This window comes from Crotalus tigris, unplaced genomic scaffold (assembly GCF_016545835.1).
Source record: "Crotalus tigris isolate CLP2741 ecotype Arizona unplaced genomic scaffold, ASM1654583v1 scf7180000020455.750797, whole genome shotgun sequence".
NCBI classification, from domain to species: Eukaryota; Metazoa; Chordata; class Lepidosauria; order Squamata; family Viperidae; genus Crotalus; species Crotalus tigris.
In genome coordinates, this window is record NW_024098029.1 from 573,272 (window position 1) to 599,338 (window position 26,067).

Here is a 26,067-nt window from a genome sequence, read left to right on the forward strand (position 1 = left end):
CCCTCCCTCAGGGTGCTGGGGGAGGCCCCCCCGAGGCCTCGGCTGTCCTGAGAGGGCTGCCCGGTTCTTCCCCCCCCCCGTGCCTCGGTTGACCCACCGGCCCCCATCGCGGAGGAGGCGTCTCCGCTGCCGGCTTCGCCGCCCGGCCGGTCCCCACCCACGCGCGGAATTTTCCCGCCTCGGTGCGGCGCGGCTGTTCCCGAGCGAGGCGGCTTTCCCCGGGCATCGGGGCCTGTGCGCGCCGGCCGGCGAAGGCCTGTCTCGGGAAGCCCTTTGCCTGGGTGGGAAGACCCGCCGGATTCCGCTGGGGAGGCCGAAATGCGGTTGGGGTTCTCCTAAGGGGCCGATCCCCAGAAGCGTGGCTTCCCGAGCCGGTGGGTCAAGTCCTGCCCACGGGCCTGCAAAAATGACGCTTGGCCGGTAGGGGGTCGCGGGGTCGTCTGAATGCGCCCATTTACGGGACACGTGTCCTGATAAGCCATAGTTCGATTGGTAGGTAAACCACAGTTCCCTTGTTTTGGGGTGTTGTGTGAACACCAACCCGGAAACGAGAATGAGGATCAGCTCTAGGAAGCATCAGAAATGCCCAGGTGTCTGACTTGGTGGCTTCTTCCCTGTGAAAAGTGTCTAAAAGCTTAATAATAATAATAACAACAACACTTGAACACCATTGGCATTGACAAACTTGCCATTAGTCAATTGCAAAAGGCGGCCTTACTAGGAACTGCTTCCATCCTGCAACAAGATCTGTAATACCATCAAACATCCACATCTGCCTATCCCAGGTCCTGGGTAAGGACTTGATAGGTAGACAAAATGCCAAATCCAGTCTGAACATCTGGCTGACTGCGATGATCCATAATAATAATAATAATAAAGTTGGAAGGGATCTTGGAGGTCATCTAGTCCAACCCCTTGCTCAGGCAGGAAACCCTATACCATTTCGGACAAATGGCTGTCCAGTCTCTTAAAGACTTCCAGTGTTGGAGCACTCACAGCTTCTGGAGGCAGGTTGTTTCTGCTTATAACTGTTATTTAATAAATTGATATTTCAAGGTAACTCTGAGCAGCTTGCAAAGTTACAATAAAACAACCAAGCTCAGAAAACAGCAAGGTCTCTTCATTTCAGTCCAGAGATAAAAAGAAGTAGCTCTTGGTTGATGTCTATGGAGATTATCAGTCATCCAGGTCGTAGCTATCCCAAAGATGGTTTTTTTCAGGAGGCAACTGGACTTTCTTGTTTTTCTTTGAAGACGTTTCGCTTCTCATTTGAAAAAGCTTCTTCAAACAGAACTGAAGAAGCTTCTTGGATGAGAAGCGAAACGTCTTCAAAGAAAAACCGAGTCCAGTCACCTCCTGAAAAAGCATCTTTCGGAGAGCTCTTGGTTGACATGAGGCATCCTTGTTGCTCTCTGAGCTTGGTGGTTTTCTTGCAAATGTTTCATTACCAAACTAGGTAACATCATCAGGGCGCTAATTATTACAGAATTGAGTTGGGAGGGATCTTGGAGGTCTTCTAGCATGAGACCCTATATTTCAGATAAGTGGCTATCCAGTCTCTTCTTAAAAATCTCCAGCGATGGAGCACCCACAACTTCTGGAGGCAAGCAATTTCACGGGTTAATTGTTCTCACTGTCAGGAAATTTCTCCTTAGTTCTAGGTTTCTTTCTTTCTTTGATTAGTTTCCATCCATTGTTTCTTGACCTGCCTTCTGGTGCTTTGGAAAATAGGATGATCCCCTTTTCTTCATTGCAGCCCTCAGACATTGAAACACTGATATCATGTCACCTCTAGTCCTCATTTTTTCTAGACCAGCCATATCCAATTCCTGCAAACATTCTTCGTATGTTTTAGCCTCCAGGCCTTTAATCATCTTTCCGGTAGTTGCTCTTCTCTGCACTATTTCCAAAGTCTCAACATCTTTTTTGTAATATGGTGACCAAAACTGGATGCAGTATTCTAGGTGTGGTCTTATTAAGTTTTTTTAAAGCGGTACTAATATTTCACGTGATTTTGATCTTGATGCTGTTACATAGCTTGGGTAATGAACAAGTGCAAGAGAACCACCAAGCTCAAAGAGCCTCAGGGACCCCTCAATGTGTTTCAATGTGGGTATGCCTAATTAGGATAATAGCCCTTTTTTCTTAATAGAAAATGCTCATGGTCAAAGTAGACCTTTCAGAATATGCGTGGTAGTTTATAAATATGTGATTTTTAATTGTACAGCTATACAATAATTTTTAATATGGGCAAAAGCATGTAAGGATTTTGGGGATGGGTGTTTTCCATTCAGTCTTGATGTTACAGCCATTAAATTTGCTTTTTCCAGAAATCAAAACAAAAAACATGTTAATGAATATAGAGGTAAAATTCACATTAATGAATATAAAGATACACCCAACAGAACACCAATTTTATGGACTTTCATTTTTATTTTTATTTTTATTTTATTTTTTTGCTTCTAGTAAGCAACAAAAACAATAGATTTATCTATTATATGTACAGAATCAGAATGACCTGTGGAAAGCTCGGCCATCGAGGAAATTGGTAAGCTGGCCTCAAACTGGAAATGAGTCAGGTAAGTAAACACAATTCTCAGAAAGGGACATTTCCTAACAATCTACATCTATTGCATTTGTAGAGCACTAATTATTGAGAGAAAGGTAGGGAAACCTATTCATTTGGGAATCCAGACTATTTGATCCAAACTCGTGTCTTGGTTAACTAGCCAGATGAGAGCAATGGGATACTTTTTTAACTAATCAGAAAGTATTAAATAATAGAATGGATACAACAATCATTTGACTGAATACTTATTGTGAGGCAGGCTAAAATCTTTCCATATAACAGTCTCTTCTAATATATTATTAGTGATTGAGATTCTTCAGAACAAGATAACATCAAGGGAAATGATAAGAGCTTTTATGATCAAGAGCAGCTGCAGCTGGCAGGAAGCAGTAATAAAAAGCTGTTATAATACAGGAGAGCATTTGGGGATGAAAAATCTATATTTTGGTAGAAAAAGTAGTCTCATATCCATACATTATAGATAAGTGATACTTACCTGAGTAGCAATCAGTAGTGAAAATTCAATGTTCTATTTGAGTACTCAGGAGAATACTTTTTAGCACCCGGAAAGGCCATAGATGAAGAGCAGAGTGTGTGTTTTGTCTTCCTGAATTGGTCTCCAATATTTTCAAGGAAAGCCAATAAAGACTTGCTTGAAAGCTATTATCTGTTAGAAATTAGATATGCAAGGTGGTTTATTTGTTGGACAAATCAGCTGATCTAGTTCGTCAAGCACTGGTTTGCCAAATAAGCCACAATTACTCAGTTTCAGATAACACTAAGCAAGAGCTGTTCAAACTCTGGACTGTGACCCCTAAGGAGCACAGTTGATTGTGCATGCCTAAAACAGCAATGTTGTTAAACAAACCCCTGCTTTGGCTGGGTGAGCCGTGTCAAGGCAGAGTAGAGAGTCAATCCTGGAACAAGTTTTGAGAGATGGCTACACCTGTAGTGGATTTTATCCTGGTAGCTTTTAGTCTGGCATGCAGAAGTATATCGACATTATTGGGAATATCTTTGGAAATATGTATGCCAGTGAAACTAGCATATTTATTCATTGTTTTAGATATTTAGCCTTTCAGAATGTGTTTCTTTGGGATAGTTAAAAAAAAGACCATCAAAGGGCCTGTATATCAAGAAAGCTATCTTTTTCAAAGCGGTATTTTTGTTTCTTGCCCTAATTCCAGTGAAATAATGAATTTTACTTGGGAGAGACATCATACGTATGCTTTTATCATTGGGAATGGATCACGATACTGCAGAGTTTGAAAACTTTCGGACTAAACACACAGAGTCTGCTTTTGGCTCTTTTCATGGTGCTTGGTTATTGTTATGGCTCTTATTGAGCTGCAGTTTTACTGATTTAAATCTATTTGACTTCACAGCACAAACCTCAGCGATTGGATGACCAACCTTGTTTGGGCTCCAAAGCTAAGCAGGGGTGGTTATTACTTGGATGAAGATCTCCAGGGATTTCTGAGACCAGATTGAGAATTTAAAAAAAAAAATACCAGAAGACGCCAGCGACAGACGCTTCTATCTTGCCTCAAAGGAAATTACACGGGCATGATCCACTTTTCTTAAATAGTATGAATATTATGTTACAACCTATGCTCTGTGTAAATATTTATCAGGCAAAACATCAGATCAAATATATGTGCATAAACGGTCTAGCATTTAATCTGAGTACTGCAGAAGTTCAGAATTTTGTTGATACAGCTGAGCACATGTGAATTGCACCTGGTAAAACTCACCTTTCTACCAACCAGGTATGAAGAATATGATTCTCATTTGCAGCCAGTTTGCCCTATTTGCTCTGCTGGTACCCAAGGAGTTCTTTAGAAGGCAACAATGAATGCTTTTCTTAAACCTGAATGATGAAATTTCCCTTCCTTCATGATACTTGCCTCGGGCAAGGGATCCCAAACATAAATTGCCACCTTCTTTTAAATGACTGCATATCCACTAATGAAGCAGTTGGCAGGTGATTGGGAGTAAACTATACCAAGAGTAGAACTGTGGGTTTCTCTATGAAAAGTGCTATGACCTCAAGGACGTCGTGTAGTCCTACATGATGCAACAGTCCTCAAATCTTACTACACTGATGCCCAAACAGAGACCTACTTAGCCAGCTCATATGTTTGTTTCAACAAACATCCATTCTTCCCAATAGGTCACACATTACTCTCTCTTTGTGCCAATATTTCCACATCTTAAAATTCATCCATTCCCCCTTCTTCCTAGTTACCAAGTGAGTCTGCTTGCTCTAGTTTCAGTCTTATCATGAACAATCACCGCCCATCATGCTTTTTGATTTGTGTTTACTGTTTTGCCATATCTACATAGTACATTTAAACCACATGTTTAAAATAATCCTTTTTCAAGTAGATCTCCTTGGCTCTTCAAAAGAAACAGATAACATTTCCTTGCTCTTTAATCTTGTTTTTTATCCATCCAGTAGGCATCTAGGCAGGATGGGGGAAGCCAGATTCACTTTCTGTTGTTAAGTGAGACATTTGTTAAGTGAGTTTTGCCCCATTTTACGACCTTTTTTGCTGCAGGTTTTAGCTGAATCCTTGCAGCGATTCACTTAAAAACTAGCAAGAAAGGTTGTAAAATAGGGAAAAAGTCACTTAACAAACATCTCAGCAACATAAATTTTGGGCTCAGTTGAGAACTACCTGTATGCTTCCTTGTATACATTCATTAAATGCAGCCTGTAAGATTAGACAACTTTACAGGGCTAAGAACAGGTTCTGTTCCTCTCCTTAACTTTAACTGAATTTGTATGTAAGTTGGAAATTTTATTTCTGAATGGACTTCCTGTTATTAAAAAGGGCAGACGGTGTTCTTCCTCAAGAGTCACGCAACATATAATAATCAGGAAAATATTGGAATGTGCAGAGATGGACAGATTAACTATGAGGTTGAAAGATAAAGAAGATACATACTGCTATCAAATTTGGAACTTATTTTATTCTTGGCTAGAGGAAAGAATGAAGGATTAGGAATTGAACATGTATTAGCACAGCAAACTCCAGACAACTTGTTGATTGGAAAAATTAACATATGTTGATGAAAAAAAAACAATAAAATCTTTATAGAGAACTAAAAAAAGAGCCATGCTACATTCTCACAAACCTCTGGAAACCAGCTGTATATTAAAAGTACATGCCTTCAGCAGTTCATGAGAATATTGTGTGACTTAAACTCATCAGCTTAAGGACGGAAAATTCTGCCCACTGAAAATACGGTAGTTTAAAAGGAGACATTGAAAAGAAGGTCATGTGGTGAGAAATGCATTTGTTTAAAACTCTTTGCACCGAGCAGGAGGATGGACTACAAAATTTCTGTCTTTTCTAACTTTAAAATGATAGGGTTCAATGGCTTTGTTCGCTTGGTATGTTTATAAATCATGGGTTATTCCCAACTATTTAGTTTCATATGGCACACTAATCATTGTTAGGCACATTAAGCTAAAACATGACTGGCTAGTATTTTGTTTGTTTTTTTATTAAATGTCCATGCCACCCATCTCATTAATACAGGGACTGGGTGACTTATAAGTATATAGGGGTCAGGCGAGTATAGCACATAACACCCAACGTTTTTCTTCAAATCGTTTTAGCAATTGTATTTTCTGTAAATATTCAGTTCATTGCATCCTTCCGCAGTTCCTTATGTCTCCGGACAAATTAGATTGTTCTGATTGAGTTGTTTTCCTGGTACATCAAAAAAAAGCAGAATGACCTGCTTAGCCATAAAGAAGCCAGCTACGCTCTTACATGCCTTTAGGGAACATTAGTGGACTATCAACTTAAGTTGGGCTGATGTAAGATGGAATATCTATTGTGCATAAACAACAGTAGCAGAATTCAGGAGAACAAAGATACTCAGGATAGCGGGGTGGGGGGAGGGGGACTGGCAATAATGCACTGTAAAAGGGGATCATTTGACCCTGGGACGCTGCAACCCTCACAACTATGAGTCAATTGCCAAGCATCTGAACTTTAATTACGTGACCATGGGGATGTTACAAAGGTCAGAAGCAGGGGTCTTCAAACTTGGCCCTTTGATGACTTGTGGACTTCAACTCCCGCGTGCCTGGCTGAGGAATTCTGGGAGTTGAAGTCCACAAGTCATCAAAAGGCCAAGTTTGAAGACCCTTGGTCATAAGTGTGACAAATGGTCATAAGTCACTTTTTTCAGTGCTGTTGTAACTTTGAACTGTCACTAAATGACCTGTTGTAACTTGAGGGCTACCTGAGTAGTCCTCTCCTATAGTGTTCTCTTAGTATCGTGACTGATTCACTCCACTCTCTCCCCCTTGTCCCCCCACTCCTCCTCCTGCTCTCGGTTCTCCCTCCTCTAGTCTAGGTCTTCATGATGCAATACTTTGAACAGATGATGCTCTTCTTCAGAAATGGCCAGGAAGCTGATGCATGACAAGAACAAGAATGGCCTAATTTAGTTGTCCCAGCCAGTTAGAACCTCTCTAAATGAATAGCTGCCACTAAGTGTATTAAATTATAGCTGATGATTAGCCTCTCTCCTAATGACTGTCTTTTATGTTTTATGTTTCACAACCTACCTGGCATTTTTCACATAAAACATCAAGTGGTTCACAAGTAGATTGGTGAGAGGTTGACTTCTAAGCACCCCATTAAAAGTTTTTGCTGATCTATTAGGTTAGAGTAGTTTTATCGGAATTAAATTGACAACACTATTAATGAAGACAGCCGGAAGGAAACGTTGCTTCCACTCACATTACCAGCCAATTACATCCTTTCTGCCAACAGAGCAATTTTTTACTACAGGAGTTCAAGGGAAAAGAGAGATAAGAGACGTGGAAGGAAGAATTCGCTCAGGCAGAGCTTTGACCCAAACGATACAAGAACCAGTGAGCATATGGCAGGCTGTCCCTGGAACTGAAAACTGAGGCAGAATTATAACTTGTAATTGACCCAGCACTTACAGATGCTGTGTGAGATTTGCATCTGCCCAAATCTGGACAAACACGGCAAATTACAAAAACTGGGATCTAGAAAACGACCACAGTTGATCCCAAAATTTCTGATGCTAAGAGAGACAACTGTTAATTTTGCCCCATTTTACGACTTTTTTTGCCAGAGTTGTTAAGTGAATCATTGCATTTGTTAAGTCAGTAACCTGTTACGTGAATCTAGCTTCTTCGTTGATTCTGCTCGTTAGAAGGTCACAAAAGAGGATCACACGACCCCGGGACATGGCAACCATCATAAATATGACCCAGTTGCCAAGTGGCTGAATTTTGATCACGTGACCGTGGGGATGGTGCAATGATTGATTGGTTTTTGATTGGCTGATCTAGGTACAAGATTGCTTTGAAGTGCAATTGCTAAGGTCCTATGGTGTATTCCGTAGCAATTCTGTATCAAGGAGACTTTACTTAAGCACTGCCATTGTTTGATCTTGTCTTAATTATATTTTACTGTTTATCATGAACATTTATGTCAGTTATTTGGCATAACCTCCCATCCCGGTTGTTTTGGCTTAGAATTCCAACCAGTTGTCATCTCAGGCTAACTGGAGCTACTGGGAATTGTAGTTAATATTTGGAAAGCTTTACACTGTGTGGATCAGTTCAGTGGAATCTTTTTCTGGAACGTGTGTTATTTTAACACACATTGATCGTAAAATTGGAGGATGGGGCTAAATAGTTGAGTATTTTATACTTTTTTTTTTGTATTGTAAGCCTCTTTCATTTTGAATGCAGTGTACAAAGAGCTCAGTCTCTTGAGAACTCTATAATGCTTAGAAAGAGAAGACCAGCAACATGAAAAACAGCTCTCAGAAATGGCGTTCCTGTTTCATAAAATGTTTTGTTGCTTGGAATATCTCATATGTACACAATAAGATCATATTACATGGACATACTACAAAAGATGACTTCAAAACATTCATGCACTTAAAATTATTTCACACAGCAAACTGTTAACCCTCCCTCAGTAGCTCTTTGCTATCTGTTGGGGCTTCAGACAACAAAAGTCCAGCGAGGCTGAAGCGGTTGCCATGGTGATGGGTGACTTAAGGCTACCCTCTTGAAGGATGCTTAGTGCAGAGGCCAGGCGGTAGTCCCTTCCTGTTCCATGATTGCATTATGGAGGGAGGGCGTTGGGTCATTTTAAAATCTCCTGCAGATGGCCCGGACTTAATCCTATTAGAAATTGCAAAAGAAATTACATTAGGAAGATGTGGAAAATCGTCATGCGGTTGGATTTTCTTTGTAACCTAAGCCTCCCACAGTGTAAGAAGCCTTGGCCTGTGGTCTTTTCTGCTTCTGTTCTTCTTCATGGGAGATGTCCACTTTTTCCCGTGACGTGACCACTGTAACAGCAGGGGAAGAAGAACAAGGACAAAATTCTGAAGCAACCGTGTGCTTTTTAAAATGTGATTGCAGGACTGCTTTTATATCCAGGGGCGTTCGACCTTTGGTGATTTTAAGACTTGTGGACTTCAATTCCCAGCATTCCCCAGCCACCCATGCTGGGAGCTGAAGTCTTAAAAGTTGCCAGGGTTGGCCACCCCTGTTTTACACAGAGTAAGACATATCCACAATATCTTTCCATGAAGTTGTTGCCATTCCGTAAATGGGTTTTGTTTTTTTTTACTAATTTAAAAGCTAAGGAATGACAATCTATTAATGATTTCAGCACTACGTTGGAGGAAATGCTTCTTGGAAGTGCCCACTGAGTAGGACAGCTAATATCCTCAGATGCCGAAATAGCTTTCAAAATACGTAGGAGTGTTCAGACGCAAGAGATAAAAATCACAGAATGAACTGAAACTCTTCAACGGAGAACTTTCAGAATTGTAATCCATCACAAACTGAAGTTGATTTCAGCAATGTGACATGGCTTCAGAAACATACACAAAAATAAAGCTGATCCCTGACTAACGACCCTTTATTTAGTGAATGAAGTGACAACAGCACTCAAATGACTTAATGACCATTTTTCACACCTATGCCCGTTGCAGCATCCCCGTGAACACGTGATCAAAATCCAGGTGCTTGGCAATCGGCATGTATTTAGGAGGGCCGCAGGGTGCCAGGATCATATGATCCCCTTTTGTGACCTTTTGAAAAGCAAAGTCAGCGGGGGAAGCCAAATTCACTTAACAAGCCGTGTCCCTAACTTCACAACATAACAATTGTGGTAAGAAAGGTCATAACATCAGACAAAACACGCTTAACAAATGCCTTGCTTAGCGATGGACATTTTGGGCTCAATTGCGGTCATAAGTAGAGAACTCACTGTAATACAAGTAACAGTTCATTTACAGGTTGACAGATTCTGGTTGAATCGAATGGCAAGAAGAGTTTGATAGGAGGATGAATGATCTGAACTAGAGGTAGGCATTGGATGTGTTCAAGAAGAGGCTGGACAGTCATTCGTCGGGATGCCTTGGGGTGTGTTCCTGTGCTCTCGTCCCTTGTGAGGAACAAGTGAGACCGTTTCCATTCCAGGAATGCCTTTCTGGTCATCATTAACGCCGGGGCTGCTGAAGCCACCACATTTGCCTCTTCAGCATAATGTGATAGGGAACCTTTCCAAATGCAGGACCACCATAAAGGGAGAGCTTTGCTCTGGCCCTCGTGTCCCACAGCTGAACTTTGCAGCTGTGCTGTGTGGGAGGGGACTCCCCATTCAGTCCTCCATCCCAAAATAGGAAGATGGTGACTGGGGTATGGAGAGTGAAGGATGATATGGAATTGCATAGAAGCCAGAGCGAGAAAGAAAGAATTTTGGGGGGAAGAGTGTATGAGGCCTTCATACAACATAGAATCAAAGGCTGGAAAGGACTTCAGGGGTCTTCTCATCCAAACCTCTGTTTATGGCAGGAGTCCAGTCAAATGGTTGTCCAATTTATTTCTCAGAATCTCCAGCAATGGAGCACCAAGACTCTGAGAGGCAAGCTATTCCACAGATTGTTTTCCATGACAGGAAATTTCTCCTTAGTTCTAGATTAGAGCTCACTTTAATGAGCTTCTTATCCTGCCCTCTGGTGCTTTGGAGAATAAGCCAATCCTCTCTTTTCTGTGACAGCTTCTCAAGTACTGGAAGATAGTTGTCATGTCCCCCATAATCCTTCTCTTCAATAGGCTAGAGTCCATTTCAGACAGGTGGATCTCCAGTCTCTTCTTTAAAAACATCCAGTGATGAAGCCCCTACAACTTCTGAAGGCAAGCTGTTCCACTGATCAATTGTTTTCATTATTTGGAAGTTTCTCCTTAGTTACAGGTTGCTTCTCTCCTTGATTAGTTTCCATCCATTGTTTCTTGACTTGCCTTCTGGTGCTTTGGAGAACAGGTTGACCCCTTCATCTTTGTGACAGCCATTTAAAATCTGAAAGGGTAGAGATCAAAAGAGTTTCATTTCTTAGAAGGTTTCTGAGCTCCATGTACAGTTGGGGGCATCATTAGGAAATGAAAAAACGAAGGGGGAGAATCCCATTCCTTTCACCAGAAGCAGGTTGGTAGGGAATATAATCTGCAAAATCTGGAAGTTCTGTCAAAATTATGAAACCACCATCATGATGTCATGGAAGAAGCTCAGCTCCTTGTGTGCTTGTGTGCAGTGTCATGATACAAGTACTAAATGGTGGTATTTGCATCATGATATTACAACAAATATGTCATTTTTTTTCCTTTTTGCATCAGGGATTCCTAGATTTGTTATTCCTCCTCTTAACTCCTGTTTTTCATTACTTCCCGCAGAGTTGCAACACTATACTGTACATGTATTCTGCTCAGCGATATAGTCAAATATGTTCTTGATCTTTGATGAAGTTATTCCATTGAATCTTTGTTTTCACTGTTCTCCTACCATGCATTGACAGTGGCTGCAGGATTCTCAGTTGGAGCCCATGTATGTTTAAGTGGCTAAAGATGAAAAACACTACGTTGTGATAACTTTTATCTATGATCTACAGCCAAACGCAAATTACAGTCACACAGAAAAGAAGGATGCAAGGTAAGAGAACAATGAAAACATAGCTACAATGGATTAACCTCATCTAACATCAAGAACATCAACACCTCTGAGACCATAAGCACGCTATACTGTTGCAGTTCTTCTGGAGCTGAAGAAGAGGAGCTTGGGCTATCACACAAGAAGGGCAGATACAGGGAAAGTTCTAAACAAGCCCACCCTAAGACTTCTTATCTCAGAAGATGGCCTGATGTTTGTGAACGTGGGAAAAGAATTCTAATGCTTGAGAAAAATACTACATTGTAATACTAAAAAGAGTAATGAGTAAAAAGTAAAAAAAAAGCCAAACTCCTTAAAATATAATAAAGCATAAATAGGGAGTCAACCTATTTTCCAAAGCACCTGAAGGCAGGACAAGAAGTGATGGATGGAAGCTTATCAGGGAGAGATCCAACTTAGAATCAAGGAGAAATTTCCTGGGAATGAAAACCATCAGTGGAACAGCTTCCCTCCAGGAGTTCTGAATGCTCCATCGCTGGAGGTTTTCCAGGAGAGACTGGACAGCCATTTGTCCATAATGGCATAGAGTCTCATGCTTGAACGGGGTTGGACTAGAAGACCTCCAAGGTCCCTTCCAGCTCTGTTCTGTCTTCCAAATTCTGTAAAGCCAATTCCTGCCTCCATTGCTGATGCATCTTTAACAACTAGCAGCCCTTAGGCATTCGACTGGGTGCAAGGCACTGTAGCTACAAGGCTTGCAAAGGCTCCCATTTGCCCTGCAGCCATTTTGTAAAAGCACTCTTGCCTTGCAAAATTTAAAATGACATTAAAATGCTGGATCCTCGTAATATTTTATGAAAAAATAAGAGGCCGAGGGACTCTGCAGGAAGGAGAAACACACTTCTGTTTAAATTTAATCTATCTCTTCACAATCAAATATGCTCTTGTTTTTCTGGGTCTTATCTCATCTCCGTTTTTTTTTTTCCTCTTGTAACTGCCAAAAGGATGATTTGGACTGAGTGGATCTGTTCGCCCAAGCTATAACTTCTTGTTTTATTTGAGTTGGCAAGAAGCAGAGAAATGGTCAGATTGACCGCTGGCTTTCTTTCTTCATTGCTCTCTTTTCTCTTTGTTTTTTATGGTGCTAGCCAAAAGTTTCATAATTATAGCCTTTTATATTGCTTTCAGAACAACGGATTACTTGAACCACAAACAAATCAACAACTTTTTAACTTTTCTGAAGGAGCCTGATGGCACCTTTTCTGACTCACGAATTTTATTAAGTGTTTTTTTTATTAAAGGATTTGGACAGCACACAAACCTAAAGCTAAGTAAATAAAAGGCATAAACCTTCTTGACCTGCTCTAGAACAGGGATTCTCAATCATGGGAAATTTAAGCGGTGTGGATTTCAACGCCTAGATTTCCCCAGCCAGCATATTGGCTAAGGAATTCTGGGAGTTGAAGTCCATACAGCTCAAAGTTGCTATAGTTAAGAAACGCTGCCCTAGAAAACGCCTCAAGATTAATTACTCTGAAATGAAGGCTTCAGTGTTTGCTAGAAATTGGGGTCATGCATGTACAACACATTAAAAAAAAAACAGGAGACCTTCATTTACACCAACGTGGCTGCCATCTTGGATTTTGACTAACCCTGCAGACTCCCTTGTTAAGAAAACATTTACACTCTCTTATTCATTGATATGGTTTATGTGGCCACCCCACTCACAACAGTAAATATGCTGTTGGAAGACCAAGGACAAATTTTATCAGCATATATGCAGGACATTCTGACTTCTGGGGAGAAAAATAGCAGATTGAAGCTGGAGTTGATGCTGCAACAAAAGGGAAAGATAGCAGGTCGATCCAGCTCTTCATAATTCCCCTCCAGACAAGGAGATGACTTGAGATTGCCCACAAGTGCTCCTGATAATTGCAAGGAGACCTCAAGAAAAATGGTCTCGGCAGGTTTAGCACACTGGGAGATGAGGGAAAAGAACCTTTTTTTCTGTTCCAACTCACTGTGGGCATCATTAAGGACATTGGGCTCACATACTTTGTTTGCTAAGCCCTTTCCCTCTCTTTCAGCCTGCTGTTGTCACTGAAGTCAAGATAGTGGCCATGACGGTATAATTAAAGCTCTGCCATTTTGTATGCAAGTCATACATGGAAAACAGGTGGAGTTTTGATCACACATTGTGGCTGCCATCTTGACTTCTTTTTAATCACATCTTGAGAGATCCTTGTTCTGCTCCCAACCTTTAGCGATGAGCAAAGGTAATGGGGGAGGGAGCAATGGATGGTGCAAGAAGACTCATTCTTAGGAGAGGACAGTGGAGTGTGGAACTTTTGCCAACTCACTGTTCTCTGCACAGCTATCTTATTCTGCTGACTTTACTTTATTGCTTTACAGATACCTTCCTGACTGGATAACTATTGCAGCAAGGTCATTGGTACAGAACGGGTTTACCGAGATATATACAGTTCTGGCTGGAAATAGGACACTGTTAGCAGAAGTTATGAGAAATAGAACAGGAATCCCTTCCAAATACCCCCCGTCATCCCCTATCATCACTATCTAGACTTTTTTGTCTTTCTTATCGACAATTGTTAAGTCCGGGGTGTTATGTTGCAGGTGCTTGTCTGTTTGAATTCTGAAGTCCCAGAGCAGTTTAACTTTATCATTTTCTATGACTTGCTTACAGGCAAATGATATTTCTTGCAGATCTTCCAATGCACCATTGTTGCTAGTTTGTCATGCCAGGTCTTATGTTGCAGGTGCTTGTCTGGATGATGATGATGATGGTAGGTCATGTCCGGAATTTTGCAAACCAACAGTCTTCTGCCTCTGGAAAGGTGTTGCAAAGCAGGTTGTGAATGAGATAATATAGGCTGAATTCTTCATGAGTTGTCCTTGCACCAGAAGGGCATCGAAACCCATGCCCAGAGCGCCTACGTGTGCGGCTGTCCAATCAATCTTCATGGTGTGACAGGGAACAACAGACACGTTTGCTCCTTGGCAGAAGTGCTGCCGTCAATCAGCACCAGGGGGCGCTCTGAGTACTTCTGGATGATGCTGGAAACACTGTCAAACAGCTGGCGAAGGAAAGAGAGATCAACATCTGGTGTCCCCAATTCACTCCTTTCCCTACTTTTGAATCTGGGTTCCTGTAAATCGGGGAAAGTTGTGAGGCAAAGGAGGGGTGAGGGCTGTTGAAAATGCTGAGTGCCGTGTTTGGGGGTCCAGGCACTTCATAATTTCCCTTTTCAATGAACAATAGTTTGCTTACCGTACTTCAAATGCAGCAAATCTGCCCTGTTATGTTTCGATGTCTCCCCCACATCCAATCCTATCTGTAGCGTAACTAAGAGTATATTCCATTGTTGCTGGGGAATTCTGGGAGTTGAAGTCCACAAGTCTTGAAGTTGCCAACATTGGACACTCCTGATGTGCACTGTACCCCTTCCTTCAAGTTATTCTCACCCCAAGGATCCCAGGGGGTGGATAGGACTGAGACAAAAGGGCCTAGCTCCAAGACCACCATCTCTCCTGAATTCCTATGGGCCTCCCCAGGGCAAGTCCCAGGCCCAAATTGCTACACGTACTTGGGGATGATGGGATTGAGAACTATCTGTATAGTAGAGTCTTCTGGGGATCCAGCCTTCCCTCAACTCACCTCATGGCTCTTGCCGTCCTTGCCAAGGGCAAACTGACAGCTGCTCTCCTGGTAGTGGATAGGAACATTATAGATATGATTCTTGTAAAAAACCACCAAGGTGAAGGGCTGCCTGGGAGAACGGCGAGAACTCTGCCGTACCATGAAGGCACTGTTCTGCAAGAAAAAGGAGGGGAGCAGAGGCTGACAAGAGTAAGAGAGTTGGAAGAGACCTTGGAGGTCTTCTAGTCCAACCAACTCCTCAAGCAGGAGACCCTCTTAACATCCCAGTCAAATGGCTGTCCAGTCTCTTCTTAAAACTCTCCAGTGATGGTGCACCAGTGGTGGGATTCAAATACCTGAACATCCGGTTCTCTGTGTGGATGCAGGCCTGAGCCTCCGAGGCTTAGAACGGACTTCCGGAAGAGACATCCATGCACTTCTGGTGGCCATCTAGGCCTGGGAGACCTCTTCCAGTACTGGAAGACTGCTATCATGTCACCCCTAATCCTTTGTTAAACTAGACATGTCCAGTTCCCACAATTGTTCTTCATGTTTTAGCTTCCAGTCCCCTAATCATCTATTGAAACACTATCATTTTGAGTCCAAATGAATTTTCTCCTCTCTCTTGTGGACCTACAGAAAGCAGGAGGCTGAGCAAAAGGCATTTCTGGATTAAGTGCCCAATGGAGAACTTCCCAGGCCAACCCTCTGAGATCTTTCTGTGGACTTCTCCAGGGGAGAGAAGAGGTTGGGGATTACAGACGGGGTTACAGAAAGGCTTGCAATGTGTTGGGATTACCTTGTGTTGGGATTTCCCAGCCAGGGTGGACAAAACGCAACCCCGGAGCTCTGACTGTGCAAACTGAAGATTGGAATTTATAAAAATCATAAAACAGGGCCACACTACCTTGTTAAATTGGAGGAGAGCTGCTTCAGCCGTACGCCGGTCACAGTTGCCTGCATACCATGCCGCATTTTTCATATCAGGATCCTGAAGAAACATAACAGACAGTGAAAATGATAAATGGAGGTTCTGGTCAAAGAACGGGGGGTGCCTCTCCTTTTCTAAGAACCAAACTGACACTTCTGCTACGCCCCATCATTTTCCAACGTCACCGCAATCCCAATCCATGGGTTTCAGATTTTGATCCAGGAGTGAGGACCAGAGAAGAAAGCACTGGATAACATTCTTTCTCCCTCCCTCCCTCATCTGACAAGACTCAAATTTGGGAGGTGAAATTAGGTGATAGCTTGAGCTTGCTTTGGTGTGATATAAACTCTGCCATCAAACTATCCCATAAATACACAAATAAAAAAATAGTTTAAAAACATAAAACACAGGCATTTTAGTCTTTCCCCACAAATCCTGCCTTTCTGCTCCTTATCTCATGCTTATCCACTCACCTGCTGAGATCCCAAAGAAGAAATTTTGGACCTAATAAAAAGAAAAGAAAGAGGATTGTGCTACATGGGATCTATACTATGAGTATTCGTTGACCATGGCAACTTTAAGATATGTGGACTTCAATTCCCAGAATTCCACAGCTATAGATCATACTCACTTGGCTTGTTTCAAGAGGCAGGTTAGAGGGTCCAAGACTGGAGAAGAAGGCCCTTTGCTGGGCACCACGCCTGGCAAGAAATGAAAAACAAATCAGGTCTAGGAGAGAGGTAGCTTGCAAGAAGCACAGGACCACTCTTAGCAAGTTTGGAGCATCTTGTCTCTAGTTAGGTTTGTAAAGGGCCAGGTTACTTAAGAAAATACCTCTTCCTGATTACTTCTGCCTGGCCCCGCAGATCCAGCAGAAGTAGCACATTACAGGTCCCGTCCACTGAAGAAGGTCATCTAATGGGATCCAGGAGGAGAGCCTTTTGAACATCATCTCCCTCAGGTTGGATTGGCTCTGACCTTCTTGGCCTTCAAGACCAGGCCTGAAGACTTAGAATCATAGGAGTGGAAGGGACCTTGGAAGTCTTCCAGTCCAACCCGCTGTCCACGGCAGGAGAGCTTATACCATCCCGGACAAATGGATGTCCATTTGAGGGGGGGGGGAACCTCCAGTGATGGAGCACCCACAACTCTGGGAGGCAAGCTGTTCCATGGATTAATTACTCTCACTGTCAGGAAATTTATATGGGGATCTGTAGTGGTGATATGGAGCCAGCAAAATTACTAAACTATTAGTAAATTGGATTACAATCTCACAGATTTTGTTCTGCCAATAAATGAGAATATTTGTACATCAGGGTTGAAATGAGGGGTCCTAGGTGCTCTCTGAGCTTAGTAGTTTTCTTGCAGACATTTCATTACCCAACTAGGTAACATCATTAATTAAATATTCCATCGAATAGCTTGTAACTTATCCATAGCCAAAGCATAGGAGGCTCCATGGAGCTCTCCAAAAGTGCTACCTTGGAGAAGATGGGACCAAAAGAAGGAGCTTCACCTGTGCTGGCCTCACATTCCAGATAGATAGGTTGATCTTGAGGTTCATCCTGCAAAGGGAGAGACAATTTTGAGCCTAGTAGAAACTGGTGCACTGTGTTGTGTTAGAGTATGAGTACAGAACAATAACTGGAATGTTCCAGATGAACTAGAATGAATTTGCCATTTGATGTAAAGTTAGTTACCTTGTCATCTTCTGTGGCCAGGAAAACATCTGCAGAGAAGTTCAAAGAATAAGAATGAACAACACCAAACGAAGAACTGTCAGAGAGATGATGTCCACAGGTCTTAAAGTTGCCAAGATTGGACACGCCTGGGCTAGTCCACACAACAGAACCAGGGATGCTAAAACACCTTCTAATTTGTTGCATCTTCAACACTGGAACGTCCATCAAGGATTCCAGTGGACCCCAAATAATTTTTGGGGGTTGATTTAAACTTACCTTAAAGTTACAAGAAAGATATATAACATTTAAAAAGATGCATAACATTTAGAAAATGATTAAAATAGCAAACTCCAATTTTCTCTTCAAATTTCTGGTAAGTTGTCAGCATTGATTGCAGTAAAACTTTTTAATTCCCAAGGCAATTGGTTGGCTTAGTTCAGGGGTAGGCCACCTTGGCTCTTTTATGACTCGTGGACTTCAACTCCCAGAATTCCTGAACCAGCATAACAAAACTGGCTCAGGAATTCTGGGAGTTGAAGTCCACGAGTCATAAAAGAGCCAAGGTTGCTTACCCCTGATTTAGTTCATTTTAAAAAAAAAAAGTCTAATGTGTCCCAAATCCTGGAAATTTCCAAAGGTGCCAATCACCAAGTTATAGACCTTGCTACACTTCTACATACCGTTGTTTATGGCCACTTTTGTTTGATGTCCAGAGAAGGCTGAGGCGGGCAAAGACACCCGGCGAGCTGAGGGCGGAAGAGAAGGAGGCTGAGGAGACTTCATCAATCCCTTTTTCAGTGCTGTAAAGAAAAAAAAAATAGCTATCCAACCTATACAGTGTCGGAGAACCTTCAGCTGCTCAACAGAAGCTGAAAAGAAGTGGAATTTATAACACCTTAAAAGATGCAAGTCCTTCCATCACAGAGTTGCCCCCCCACAAGCCCATCCCTCCAATACCCCATTGGCAGCCCCTTCTTCTGACCTTCCTCAAGGGCTTGGATGTTGATTGTCCCTTCGTCATCACTATCTTCAGCTCCGGGCTTTGCGAGCAACTGTAAGGCATAAGAGGGGACGTTTGGTAGGACAAGCAAGAGAACTCTCCAGAGGCTCTTCCAGATGTGGCGGTATCCGTTGCTGTGGGCCAAGGCCTTGGTGAGGTGCAGAGACATCCATTTCTCCTTTGATGGTCCAATCCTATACCTATCAATGAAGCTTATTCCTACTAAGAGGGCAGCAATACACCCTCTAGTTTAATTGTTTAAATCAGGGGTGTCCAACCTTGGCCATTTTAAGACCTGTGGATTTCAACTCCCAGAATTCCCCAGCCAGCCATGGGAGTTGAAGTCTACAGTCTGCAGCTCTTAAAATGGCCAAGGCATTTTAACCTGGCTTAAATTATGTGAATAGAAAAGCAAAAGCTGGCTGCAGGGATTGCGTTTGCAAGTTATCGAGCTTCTTTCGAAGAGAAGACCGGAAGGACTTTGCAACTTGCTTTCTGCCTTCTAATTGTTGGCTTGAATAAGCAAAATATCCATGGAAAATAGACTCATAGTTTATTCCTCGCCTCCATGCATTAGAATTTCATCTGCGTTCAGCCCACAGATCTGCCTGCTCTGCTTCTAGGAGCTTCCCTCAGTTGCTACAGATGTAAATCTTGAAATCTGGGTTGCGAAAGGAACTTCAGGCAAAAAGCTAAGAGCACCAATTTAGCATTATCATGTTGCTTTCCCTATACAGGTTGCCCTCGACTTACAGCTGTTCATTTAGTGCCTGAAGATACAATGGCAGTGAAAAAAAGACACTTAGGACCATTTTTCACTCTTAAAACCATTTCAGTATCCTCGCAGTCATGTGATTGAAGTTCGGCCACTTGGCAACTGGCGTATACAGCTAATCCTCAAGTTAGACCCATTTATTTAGCGACCGTTCAAAGTTATAGTGGCCTTGAAAATGACTTATGACCGTTTTTCACCCTTACGAGCGTGGCAGCCTCCCCATGGTGAGATGATCAAAAGTCGGACAACTTGGCAACTGACTCGTACTTATGACGGTCGCAGTATCCCGGGGTAATGTGATCTCCTTTTGCGACCTTCTGACAAGCAAAGTGAATGGGAGAAACCATATTCACTTAACAGCTGTGTTACTCACTTAACAACTGCAGTGATTCATTTAACAACGGTGGCAAGAAGAGTCACAACATGGGCCAAAACTCACCATCTCGCTTAGCAACCGACATTTCTAGCTCACTTCTGGTCCTAAGTTACCCCTAATTATATGAAAAAGTTCATGGTTTCGGGAATAGGTGAAAGAAGAATGCTCAACTGGTACAATGCAAAGAATAAAAGCAGATTTGGGGCGGACGGTATGAAATTATTCAGTGCAAGGTTATAAGATTCAGCCCTTTGGTTTCACCTTGAAAAATAGAGTCGTTGAGTGATAAGATAATTAATAATCATCATTTTCACAAACTCTGACAAGTCTCTTACCATGCAGGGCTTGGAATGCAAATTGACGGGCAGAGAGAAGCGCCTCAGATTTGGACAATCTAAGGACAAAGAAATAATCTGAGACAGCATTTGCTCTTCCTCACTAATCATTTTTCTCTGCTGTCCCTTCTCCTCATAGCCCACCTTCTCCATCCATGAAACCCCTTCCTCTGGTTACACAGAGGTCCTCCATGGATTATTGAGTCCTATCTTGCAACATAATAATTTATGGGTCTTCACTTAAGAGATTGCCCTTTTTCTGAAGGCGTGTTTTACTTCGCCCCTGGGTCACCCAACAAAGAGAGAGAGAGAGAGAGAGAGAGAGAGAGAGAGAGAGAGAGAGAGAGAGAGAGAGAGAGAAAGAAAGAAAGAAAGAAAGAAAGAAAGAAAGAAAGAAAGAAAGAAAGAAAGAAAGAGAGACTGGTTTCCAAAATCTAGCATGTGCCAAAATATCTCTTGTATAACATCATGATTTGGTCTGTCAATAATCCAGCAACTAAGGATAAAGGAAGCTTTTCCATTATTACGACCCTCCTTTCATGCTTCTCCCATCTTTGCACCTTACCAAGGTATGTGCCTTCCTCAGGCTCTTGCGGCTGGACTACAGACCCTTTCTTAGCCGGTTCTTCTCTTGGGGGAGCTTCGTAGATATACAGAGCTTCCTCCTCCTCCTCCTCAGCAAGGCTTGGAGGAACCTAAAGGAGCACCCCAAGAAGACTGCATGAGGTCCTGATGCTTCCCCAGGCCAGGGCTTCCAAACAGGTACAGAGAAGCCAGGAAAAGACCCAAGCAGAGCAAGGAGGGCAAATATCATAGGCGGAAATTCAGAGTCGCAACCCTGCCAACTCCAGATAAGAGAAGTCCCTTTGTAAAGATCTGGAGTACGGAGAGCAATTCCCAAGCACTTCCAGAGCCAGTCTTCCCCACGTGAGATTTGCCAGATGTGCTGGGACTACAATTCCCATCCCAGCTCAGCTGGAGAGAGTGATGTGGTAGAGGGGAATGTCACTGATGGGAGCGTAGAAGTGACCTTGGAGAAGGTATGAAAAAAACCACCCTTGATTCTAAAATGTCCGTTGTTAAGCAAGGCAATTCTTAAGTGAGTTTTGCCCCGTTTTACAACCTTTTTGCCACCGTCGTTAAACCAATCACCACCGTTGTTCAGCGAATCAGGCAATCATTAAGCGAACATGGCTTTCCCTGCCGATTTTGCTTGTTGGAAAAGGGGACAAACTGTGATCACATGACCTCAGGACAGCGCACCAGTTACCAGGTGCCCAAATTTTGATCACATGATCACGGGGAGGCTACAAAAGGCATTAAGTGTGAAAACCAGTCATAAGTCACTTTTCTCAGGGCCATTGTCATTGAACAAATGGTTGTAAGTCAAGGACTAGCTGTAACCCTGAGTAAAACATGAGCATAGCCCAGGAAAGCAAGAAAGAATGAGAAAGAAGCTTAACATTGCTCCACTTTGAGTCTCTTTGGTATAAAAGGAAGGAAAGGGGAACTCGTAGGCTTTCTAGATTCAGTGATTCCAGTCTGTATCAACAGAGTTCTACCATTTTTGCTAGTGTCTATTTCCTAATCAGGTCTAGCCCAAAGATGGCATTCACACCGACCCTAATCCTCATTTTTAAACCAACCTACTTTACCCAACGCCTGCATAACCTATCCCATAAACATAGGCCACAAGGAAACTCCACAACAACAGTAATCAAATGGGAAGCTAAGGAGCGACAAATAGGCAGCAGCCAACAACTTTTGCATCACTGCCAAGAAAGCTGTAAATATGTAAATATGTGTCTGTGTAGGTTTCAAGAGGCAAGCTCAACAGGTGAGTATATTTTAATGCTGGAGGGTTTGGGGGAAATCTATTTACTTACCGCCTCCCCCTGGACATCTGAAACACACAAAAAGAGTTTGGGTCAATTGCATTAATTGCCCCAACTTGGGCTACACAATGAGTTCTTTCACTCTTCAAACTATAATGACTGTACCCCTCCTTCTTATGCTGGTTTATGTCTGTGATAATGCTTGCCTTGATATACCCAGATCAGAACAGGTATGCCTGCCACTCTATTCAGCTAGGAAAAATATATATATATCTGGAGCTTTTACCTGTTAAACATTAGCAAGCAGGAGAACAAAATTAGCTTAAAAACAGAATAAAAGGCAGACAAAAACAGGGAAAGAGAAGGCGTGAACAAAGCCAACGATTTGCATTATCTCTGCATCTCGATATCAAAAAGCACAGAACTTTCCAGAACTACTGAAAACAATTCCGAAATAATCCACCTGGAAAGTCTCAAAGGGTGCTTGCAGCCTTTACATATTCCGGTTTTTAGGTCCATAAAAGCAGCAGAAGAGAGGCAGAAGTGAGAACACAAGGTGATATCTCCACTATTAAAGTCAGGGGCAAAAAACCAGGTCTACGTGTGAAAGTCCAATTAAACTGATGTATTGCTAATCAGGTCTACACACAAAAATCTTTTCAACTAACAGTCAGCATCTGCTTGGATGCAGGGTCCATGGAATTCAAGGGAAATCAGACTTAGTTCTTTGTGACTATCTAAGGATTCTAGGCTGATCGCTCTTAGTCTGGCGGTGTCACTTAAGAGAAATTCTGCCATTTTGTTGACTGGGATTCAAGCCCACTTTTAGGAGGTCTCTTAAAAAGAGTACAGAAAGAGTACGGAGAAGAGCAACAAAGATGATCAGGGGACTGGAGGCTAAAGCATATAAGGAACGGCTGCTGGAATTGGGTATGTCTAGTTTAATGAAGAGAAGGACGAGGGGGGACAGGATAGCAGGGTTCCAGTATCTCAGGGGCTGCCCCAAAGAAGGAGGAGTCAAGCTATTCTCCAAAGCCCCTGAAGGCAGGACAAGGAGCAACGGGTGGAAACTAATCAAGGAAAGAAGCAACCTAGAACTAAGGAGAAACTTCCTGACAGTTAGAACAATTAACCAGTGGAACCACCTGCCTCCAGAAGCGGTGAATGCTCCAACACTGGAAGTTTTAAAAGAAACTGGACAGCCATTTGTCCGAAATGGTATAAGGTTTCCTGCCTGAGCAGAGGGTTGGACTAGATGACCTCCAAGGTCCCTTCCAACTTTATCATTATTATTATTATTATTATTATTATTATTATTATTATTATTATTATGTGGTTAATGAATAATGTGCTCTTTTCTGTAGGCTGAGGAAGATGCCAAGTACAGTCCTTGATAAGGAAGTTGAACTTTCAGTATTAAAAACCACAGGATCATTCCAATGGGATGGAATCTATAACTTACCTGGTCTCTTTGGAGGTTCTGGTGGAAGTTCAGACCTTTAAGGACCACAGACAAAGATGGTGAATCTAGAGCCTTCCCGAAAGGTCCCTATTTCCTATGTTCATCACCAAAAATACTTTGCAAGCTTACTACCATCTCATTCTCTTGCCAGAGCAAAGAAAACCTGCCAATTAACTTGGGTTGTATTTTATTGGGTCAATTTATATCTGCAAGAACTCAAGAAGGCATGCATGACACCTTCTCCCCCCTTGCCCCATTGGTCTCCAACCTGAAGCCATGCTCATCTGGCTTCCATAAAATTTTAGAACATTTCTGAAAATCTACGCATAGACGGCATATGAAGAACACTAGATGGCAACCAGCATCATCTTTCACAACAGCTTAACGGTCATAGAAGACCAAAAATGCAGTCATGGAACCTTTTTATAATAGAACTTGGACTTAGAATTAGAATAGATTGGACGCACAAGGAATAGAATTTCTTGTGTGTCCAATCACACTTGGCTAATAAAGAACATAAAGAATATTCTATAAATAAAACAAATCAATAATTGGAATTGAGGCACATCCTGCCTCAGAAGGTAAAAATCAGTGAACTGATTATGGTAGCTGATTTTGAACAAGACCTTCTAAGATACTCTGCTCTTTCTTCTCTCTCTTCTTTCTCTCTCTTTAGACCTCATGTCTACAGTTTATTCAGTATATTTCCTGATCTGACTTTATGCCATAAAATTCCATAGAGATTGTTACTCACGGAGCCTTATTCTTCCCAAATATATTCTGTAGAGAGAAAGAGAAATCAGAATGAAAATGTCATCAACATCTTCCTCTCCCAATCATTGATGGGGCCACATACCAAACTTTAGTAGCATTGACAGTCTGGGGATAAGTGAAGCTAATTCAAACAAGTTCCCAACTGTTCTTTTGTACACCCAGGTGTTTCCAAATATGCAGAAGTATATGATACTGTAAAGGGATCGGAAAAGCACACAGGTATGTAAAAATGGCCAACTTAATTACAATAGGTATCATGCCAGTTTCAGATTATAGTAGGACGGCCAGGGTACAGGAATAGTGGTTGTAGAAAAGATATTTTTTTAAAATATATAGCTTAGTTATTACTTGGTGTCCCGGTTTATAAATCAGAATGCTTGAGTTTGCGCAACACAATCTTTGAGCAGTGTGAATTTGGTCATTGGACCCCTTCTGTACAAACAATACCGAAGTGTCCGGAAAATGAAAACTTCCAGACAACACGAGTTGGTGATGTACTTGGTTGATCAGGAAAAATTCCCAATCAGGGCTGCAAAAGTCTAGACAACCACAGGATGAGAGGAATGGGACTTCAGACATCTCAACATTTGCCAAATTTGATTGAATGCATTGCGTGAACCTAATTATGGGGACTTGTTCTCAGCATGATGGCCACTAAAGTCCCACCACAATACAGATCAAGATTCATTCTCACATCAAGAGGCGGTTAGTGAGCTGGACTTAATTGGAAGGATCTTCCCCACAAGAAAGTCCTTGTGCTATTCCACAAGCATTCTCTGTTTCCCTTAGGAGTCTTTCCTACCCATCATCCTCAACCCTTCCCCCCCAAAATAATAGCACACGATCTCTTACCATGCTGAAGCAAAGCAGGTCTTCCGTGCCCAGTTGAATCTCTTGCACTGGAGAGACGGGAGTTTGTTTGCCCATTTGCATAGATATTGTGCAGGTATTGGAAAGGGGAGGTGGGAAAGGGAGATGGCTTCAGCTAATGGGTATGGCAGGGCTGGGTTGTTGCAAAGATGCTTTTTGAAAAGAAAACTGGACTTTTTTTCCTGTTCTGCCTCGAAGATGCTTCGCTTCTCATTCAAGAGGCTTCATTGGCTCGGACAGAAGGATGGGGGAGATGGAAGGCTTAGTTCTGACAGGATAGGGATGTTAAAACTCTGGAAAAAGTGCCAAGAGGAGCAGCGTCACAAATTAAACCAAGATAGCCAAGTTATTGTTTAGTGAGATGTACAAGCTCGTCTTGGCGCAGTTGTAATGTCAGTGCCAGTGCTGCCATCTTGCTTTGCCCCATCTCTGCTTCCCTGATGCCAGACTGCCATGAGCCCCGAAGGAAAGAGGGAGAGCCAAAACATGGGTGGGGGAAAGACCAGAAACCGAATCGGCTGGCTGACCCCAAAGCTACAAGTGTGGGAATGGAATGCAGATCGTCACCGAACCTGCCAAGAATCGGAACTGTTACCAAAACAATTTGTTTGAACCCCATTGGACACTAAACAGATAATGGGGGGGAGAGGGTCTGGGAAAGTAAGTAGGCCCTTTTCACACACAAATGTTTCTCGTTTTTCCAATCTTGTAACCATTTGGCTTTAGTAAAAGTACACCTTTCACTACGAATGCACTCAAAGGCTCTTCTCTTCTAAACGGCCAGTTGGGACAAGCCCAATGGTCAGGAGTCTCCATATCAGGGACGAC

The 26,067-nt window shown here is 42.4% G+C and overlaps 1 protein-coding gene and 1 long non-coding RNA gene across 10 annotated transcripts; one reads left to right on the top strand and one right to left on the bottom strand.

Annotated features, from left to right (window-relative positions):
* Positions 1 to 99: 99 nt before the first annotated feature.
* Positions 100 to 5,559, top strand: LOC120318810. The gene is made up of 3 exons (XR_005559596.1): positions 100 to 492; positions 2,507 to 2,579; positions 3,955 to 5,559. It is a non-coding gene; the product is annotated as an uncharacterized LOC120318810 (long non-coding RNA).
* Positions 5,560 to 25,956, bottom strand: LOC120318807 (B-cell linker protein-like). Of its 9 annotated transcripts, none has more exons than XM_039366877.1 (15): positions 25,222 to 25,956; positions 24,350 to 24,375; positions 23,596 to 23,630; positions 22,185 to 22,201; positions 20,864 to 20,993; positions 20,299 to 20,357; positions 18,795 to 18,864; positions 18,493 to 18,612; positions 17,831 to 17,859; positions 17,647 to 17,695; positions 16,762 to 16,831; positions 16,604 to 16,634; positions 16,107 to 16,190; positions 15,218 to 15,373; positions 6,708 to 8,765 (listed from the first exon to the last, which is right to left on the bottom strand). In XM_039366877.1, the coding sequence occupies exons 1-15, from the start codon at positions 25,300 to 25,302 to the stop codon at positions 8,760 to 8,762; spliced, it is 963 nt and encodes a 320-aa protein (XP_039222811.1). In that variant the 5' UTR covers positions 25,303 to 25,956; the 3' UTR covers positions 6,708 to 8,759. The 9 variants fall into 9 exon arrangements, with proteins under 9 accessions (XP_039222815.1, XP_039222811.1, XP_039222816.1 ...); XM_039366876.1 differs by lacking the exon at positions 6,708 to 8,765 and adding an exon at positions 12,022 to 14,388; XM_039366874.1 differs by lacking the exon at positions 6,708 to 8,765 and adding an exon at positions 14,245 to 14,636.
* Between the last annotated feature and the right edge of the window lie 111 nt (positions 25,957 to 26,067).

Bases quoted from the DNA above. Each gene is read 5' to 3' on its own strand.
- LOC120318807 (XM_039366873.1), bottom strand. From the start codon at position 25,302: ATGCAAATGGGCAAACAAACTCCCGTCTCTCCAGTGCAAGAGATTCAA. The intron at 18,865-20,298 runs GTAAGAGACTTG...TATGCCTTACAG, and splicing joins TGCATTCCAAGCCCTGCATG to TTGCTCGCAAAGCCCGGAGC. The intron at 16,191-16,603 runs GTGAGTGGATAA...ATGTTTCTTCAG, and splicing joins CTTCTTTGGGATCTCAGCAG to GATCCTGATATGAAAAATGC.